A 6,194-nucleotide genomic window follows, 5' to 3' on the forward strand; every position below is an offset into this window, starting at 1 on the left:
ATGGTTCCTACGTCTGTTTTCCCTGCTGTATCTGCACACAGAATAGTGCCTAGTTCATGGCAAATGCTTACTATTTGTTACTTGTTAAATGGATACATGAGAAAGAAAGCAGACAGCACTCCCTCTGTGCCTTATGCTGGCCTGGGCAACTCTGTGTTTGATACGCTGTGCCTGGTTCTGCTCCTCCCTCCCTGGTGGGGCTTCTTCTCTCCAGCTTCCCTTTCTCTTTGACTCATCCCTCTCTAGGACTGGTCATCCCTTGGCCTCGACGCCCTCCCACTTGCTGGCTCCCTTGCTCCATGTCTCCATGCTTGAACCCTCTGGGGCTTACTTGTTCATAGCTCATATTGTCAGTCACCGAGCCATGCAGATTCTATGGCAGAAGCCTCTCCTGAGTATCCTTCTCTCCAATTCAAAAGTCAGCAAACCAGAGCAGCTGCAAGAAAAAGTCTTGCTGGGGGCACCTGGGTGGCTCAGTCGGTTAAGCTTCTGACTCTGGGTTTCTACTCCAGTCAAGACCTCACAGTTCGTGGGATTGAGCACTGTGTCAGGCTCTGTGCTATATGGAGCCTGCTTGGGATTCTCTCTCACCCTCTCTGCCTCTCCCCTACTTGAAGTCTCTCTCTCTCAAAAATAAACCAACCTAAAAAAAAAAAAAAAAAAAGGAGAAGAAAAAGTCTTTAGCCTGATCACAGCTCTCGCTCACCTTTACCTGGGAGCAAATGCCGAACAGATTCCTAGTCCCGTCTCCTTACTCACACTCCACACTGTTTTACAAAGACATCTTCAGACAGCACTAGTCAAATAGCCCTGCTCCTATTCAAGACCTTTCTATGGCTCCTGAGTGCCTACAGGGTAAACCCCAAGCCCTCCTGCTGGGATCTGTGACCTTCCCAGGTTACTGCAGGTGTCTTCTATGACTCTGTACCTGGTTCTTTACCTTCCACTCAGGTGGAGCCCCTGACCACTCCCTATACATGCCTCATCTGGTTGATATCTTTCCCTTCCTTCAAGGCCAGTTTGAACCACCTCCTCCAGGAAATCTTCCTTGAATCAGAAGACCTGCCCAGGTCTCCTCCTTGCCCTCTTCACATACTATTTTGTATTGTTTTGGAATAACAATAACCACTGTTTATTAAACTCTAACGTGCCAGGTTCTCTTCTGTGTTATCTCATTTAAGAATTTCTTTTCTTAATGTTTATTTTTGAGGGAGAGAGAGAGCGTGAGCAGGGGAGGGGCAGAGAGAGGGGGAGACGCAGAATCCGAAGCAGGCTCCAGGCTCCAAGCTGTCAGCACAGAGCCTGAAGCAGGGCCCTTACTCACATGCTGTGAGATCATGACCTGAGCCAAAGTCAGAAGCTTAACCGACTGAGCCACCCAGGGGCCCCTGTACCCTCTCATTTAATCCTTACACCACTCTTATGAGGTAGGTGCTTTTATTATCCAGGTTTCATGGATGAAGAGACTAAGGCACAGGAGAGGCGGGGCAAGAAGTGACTTGCTAGAGACTGCACCGCTATAAAGCAAGTGAGTCAGGGTCCGAACCCAGACAGTCTGACTCCAGAGACCATGCTCTTAACCTCTACTCCACGCCGTGCTGATTTTTATCCTTTCTATGAAACAAGGCTCCCTTTGCCTGAAAATCTCCCTCCCACACACACCAATTCCTACTCTGCTCTATTTCTACTCCAATTCCTACTCATGTCATGGGAAGCACAACCATCTCCTCCAAGCTGCATTTCCTGGTGTATCACCAGCCAGGATGGGTTAGGTGGTGCCTCTGGGCTTCCTCCATCATAGCCCCAATCACTATCTTCCCACATGGAACTTGGGACCTGAGTCTGAGTGAGTCTGAGTGTCCCTGGAGCCCAGCACAAAAACCCACAGAGGCCTCATAGGGTGTTTGCTGAATGAATGAATGGGATCAGACTAATTTATCCCAGAATTCCCTTACCACCTAGCAGTCTCCCACAGAAGCCACTCAACATATGGCCACTGAATGTTGATGGCACTTTCTAAGTGCAAGGTCACCGGCCTTGATGGGACTCTGTTTCCTGCTGAGACTCCCCCAGGAAGGCAGGGCTAGGCCTCCGCCCAGGCCTCCTTTCTCACCTCAGCCACACCTGAGCCCCTGATCTGTTTTCTGTCCAGATAGGACTGCCCATTGAAAGTGGTAGATAGGAGCGCCTGAGTGGCTCAGTTGGTAAAGCGTCCGACTCTTGATTTTAGTTCAGGTCATGATCTCACGGTTTGTGGGATCGAGCCCGGTGTCAGGCTCTGTGCTGACAGCATAGAGCCTGCTTGGGATTCTCTCTCTCTCTCCCTTTCTCTCTCTCTGCCCCTTTCCCGCTCGCTCTCTCTCAAAATAAATAAGTTTTAAAAAGAAAAATAAAGTGGCAGATTTCTAGGCACTGTGTCAGTTTCCAGCTTTGCTGCCTTATAGCAGTGATGCTTTGAGAAAATCACTTTTTCTCTCAGAGCCTCAGTTTACTCATCTGCAAAATGTGGCTGCTGATATCCATGCCCTGCCTCTTTAGCAGGCTTCTTTACATTTTCTTTAAAAGGCATAAAATATCAACAATAATTTGTTCTTCCCACAAATGTTTATTGCACAATTACTATGTTGTACATACTACCTTGTTAAAATTTCAGCCTTCACAGTAACCCTCTGAGGTAGATATTATGAATCTCTATTTTACTGGTGAGGGAGCTGAGGCTCAGGGATGGCATGTGACTTACCAGCTGTGCCTGGGGACAAGTTGCAGAGACTAGATCGGTGCATCTGTGTTCTTTCCACCCACTTCACTTCCCAGACTCCCTGCTGCTGTCAATTAGCCAGGGCTTCACCACCCCCTGGGGCCTCCCCAGGCCTTAGTCCCCTCAGCATTTGCTTCCTCTGTAGAGAAGCAGCAAGGGCTGGTTTCTGAGACCCCAGAAAGATCTCGGTGGCATGTGCTGCTGAGATGAACACTTTGAGAAAAGTCTACCCTCTTCAGTTTTTTGGAAAGCCTGAGAGGGGAGTAGCGTCAAGTTTAATCTATTTGAATCTTTACAGGCACTTTTCTTTTTACAAGTTTGAAAACTTGAGGGATCCTCGAGGGAAGCCCAAGGGATGAATTTCTGGTTCCCAAATCCCTGACTCAGGAGCCTCCCTGGGGGGCCCAGGCAGTCCAAGGTCAGGCTCCACCCCAGCCTGCTAGAGCAGCTCACCCGCACTCCTCAAAGATGTCCGGGTAGTGTCGGAACAGCACCGGCGGGTCCCGGTCCCCCCGCACCGGAGCCCGAGGCACAGCCCGAATCCCAGGCCTCCGACCCCGCCGCCCCCCAGAGCAGGAGCGATGGATCCACTGGTGGGCTTCCACAGCGAACTTCCTCTTGAAGCGCATGCCACACTCGGGGCAGGGGAAGGGCCGCTCCCCTGAGTGCATGCGCCGGTGGCTGACCAGCAGCGAGGGGTAGGTGAAGCGGCGGCCACAGTCCGCACACACGTGACGCCGCTGGCTGTCCTGAGTGTCCACGCCCGGCACCGGGACCGAGGGCTGCACACCTGTGCTCTGGTTCCAGGCAGCGTGGGTGGGTTGCTGTGCTCTTGCCGAAACCTTTCTTACGGTCCAGTCAGGGTTGTGTTTAACCAGCTCTTTAGAAGGCTCCTTCCCAGGAGTCTTCCTGGGTCCCTTGGCTCCTGGCCCTTCCTCTGGTGCCTCTTCCTTCTTGTTTGGGGTGCCTCCTGGGAAACAGGAATTAAGATACGTTTTAAAACACATTGCTTCCACCGTCTCAGGTTACAGGATTCTTTTACTTAGGAAGTGTCAGAAAAGTACTGTCCAGCGATTAAAACACAGGCTTTGAAGAGTGACTTATCTGGGCCTTGGTGTCTCAATGTAGCAAATGGGATTCAAAGGTTTCTTTACTTCACAGGGTCGCCGGGAGGATTAAATCAGTAGAAGCATGTTAGGCATTTAGTAAATGCTCAAGAAAACAGTAGCTATTACTGTTGTGTTTTCTCAACTTCTTTTTGTAGGGTAAGACTTTTACAGACGAGGAAACATTTGCACAAGAGCATTCGGCTAGGGGATGGTGATGGGGGGGGGGGACCAAGTTGTTGATTACTGGGCATTTTCTCTTGTACCACTTTGCCTTGCGTGAGGAATGTGAAAGGCAGACCTGAAGCCGCTTCCATTCCTAGGGGTTTTTAATTGTTCTTGAAAAGGGAGGAATGGCTGGTGTTTTCTCCAAGTGGGACCTAGAAACCAGAGTCTTGGACTTGGGCTCCTACTTCTCCTACTCTGGTCCTAACGTGACTACTGTCCCAAGTTCTGAAAATTTTGTACCAGGTCTGTCTTCTTTCCTCTTTAATATCCAACACTGGCAGTCTCTTTAATTCCTTTAGGGACGCTGGCAGTGGGGATTCAAAAGAAAATTCTGTGAAACAGGAAGCCCTGGAGCGCCAAGTGGGGGGGGGGGGGGGGCGGGGGGACTTGGGACAATCCCTCACCTCTCAGAGCTCCTCCCAGGCTTTCCCCCTCCTCAGGATCCTGGGCGGCGGGACTCCAAGCCTCACTCTCCTGTTCCATCCAAGAGATGAGGGCTGGTTTGGGGCCTGGGAATCCTGGGAGAGAACAGGGATCACAGTGCTGGCCTGAGAGGCTGTCCTGGGAAGATGGCATCCCCCTGCCAGGGTAAGGGCACCTCCTCAGAACTTATGCTCAAGCTGGACAAGTTCTGCAACGCTCCTGCTTGAAGGAAGCGGATGCCGGATGGAAGCACTCCCTAACCTGAAGCCCTGGGAATGGAGGTGGCTGTGGTGCTGTTGGTGGAATAGTGCGGGATTAGAGCTCACAATCCTCTCGGTCCTCACGTCATCTCCCCTGTGAACCCCAGTGAAGGAGGAGGGGGGGGATTCTGACCCGGGGCCTCACCGAGCGCGCCCAGGTGGCCGTAGGTCTCCCGCATCACGTCCCGGTACAGGGCCCGCTGCGCGGGCCGCAGACACCCCCACTCCTCCGGGGAGAAGTACACGGCCACGTCCGCGAAGCTCACGGCCCCAGGCTTCTTACAACCAACCCCGGTCTCCCCCGGTCTCAGCGCCAGGAGCGGGGCTGGGGGGGGCGCCATGGGGCCTCCCGGCCCCGAGCAGCGGCCGCCCTGTCCCCCAGGCCACTGCCTCCCCGCGCGCGGCCTCAGCTTTCGTCGTCCACAGGAAGGGCTCCGGAGGCCGGGGCCCCGCCCAGCCTTAGCGTCCGGACGCAGTCGAGGGCACCGAGGTAGCAGGGACTGGCTGCTAGGGATTCGGAGGGGTGTGATGGGGACAAACAAAACCCCTCGGTGTTTATTCACTTCATGGCAGCTTGGATTTAGACAGCCGGGTTAAGAGACCCGGAAGGTGTCTTCAGAAAATATGGCGACATCCTGGCTCCAGTTGTCTCTGGATTCTTTAAGGGCGCCATTCTTTGATCATATCAAACATGGCGCCTATCTGGCTTCTCTGGCCTCAGCGGCCACTTGCCCTCAACCACAATGGCCGCTGCAGGTGGGGTGGGAGAGGAGATAGGCGGGGCGGGGCGGAATGGGAACTGGGTAGAGGTGGGTTGAGGGGCGGAGCCTTCCTGCCTTCAAGAAAGATGGACGGACGGTGGCTTCCAGCACCGCTCTTTGCCTGCACTGCCAGGCGGCCGGTGATTGGTTCCAAGAGCAGGAAGAGGCCGCACCGCCCGGCCGGCCGGGCGAGTGGAGCGTTGGAAGGCGCCCCTGGATCGGCTGGTTGTGGAACCTCTGGCGGCCCTCGGCAGGTGTGGAGCTGTGCATTGTGTCCTCGACGTTGTCCCTCCTGGCCTTCCCGCGGCAGGATCTGGAATCCGGTCCCCAGCCCCAGAGACGCAAATGCTCTGGCCAAGCCCTGGGGTACAGCCGAGGTAGAAACCAGGTACACGTTTACCGTTGGGACCACGGCTGTGGATCGCGCCCGACTCCTTGCATCGCGGGACGGCTGTCAGTCTCTGGACTGGAGCTTAGGGGGAGAACTTGGTTGGTGAGGTTGGAATCGGAACGGGGACATTTTTAATTACATTTTAATTTTTTCCAAATTAACTAATAGTCATGGTTTTTAAAAAGTAATGCAAAGGTTTTTAATGAAAAAGGCAGCTCCCCGTACCCTTTTCACTTTGTTCCCTAAAGACCACTTTGAACTCTTTTG

The 6,194-nt window shown here is 53.2% G+C and overlaps 1 protein-coding gene across 2 annotated transcripts; it reads right to left on the minus strand.

Moving 5' to 3' along the window:
* Positions 1-2,585: 2,585 nt before the first annotated feature.
* On the minus strand, positions 2,586-5,446 carry ZNF688 (zinc finger protein 688). 2 transcript variants are annotated; one of them, XM_027051548.2, is made up of 3 exons: positions 4,921-5,441; positions 4,497-4,610; positions 2,586-3,728 (listed from the first exon to the last, which is right to left on the minus strand). In XM_027051548.2, the coding sequence occupies exons 1-3, from the start codon at positions 5,114-5,116 to the stop codon at positions 3,208-3,210; spliced, it is 831 nt and encodes a 276-aa protein (XP_026907349.1). In that variant the 5' UTR covers positions 5,117-5,441; the 3' UTR covers positions 2,586-3,207. The 2 variants fall into 2 exon arrangements, with proteins under 2 accessions (XP_026907349.1, XP_026907350.1); XM_027051549.2 differs by lacking the exon at positions 4,497-4,610 and having other exon boundaries at positions 4,921-5,446.
* Positions 5,447-6,194: the final 748 nt, after the last annotated feature.

Source organism: Acinonyx jubatus, chromosome E3, assembly GCF_027475565.1.
Source record: "Acinonyx jubatus isolate Ajub_Pintada_27869175 chromosome E3, VMU_Ajub_asm_v1.0, whole genome shotgun sequence".
Lineage (NCBI taxonomy): Eukaryota > Metazoa > Chordata > Mammalia > Carnivora > Felidae > Acinonyx > Acinonyx jubatus.

Coding starts and splice junctions, on each gene's coding strand:
- ZNF688 (XM_027051548.2), bottom strand. CDS start 5,116: ATGGCGCCCCCCCCAGCCCCGCTCCTGGCGCTGAGACCGGGGGAGACC. Junction 4,611..4,920: donor CGGCCACCTGGGCGCGCTCG/GTGAGGCCCCGG, acceptor GTTCTCTCCCAG/GATTCCCAGGCCCCAAACCA. Junction 3,729..4,496: donor CCTGGGAGGAGCTCTGAGAG/GTGAGGGATTGT, acceptor CCTGTTTCCCAG/GAGGCACCCCAAACAAGAAG.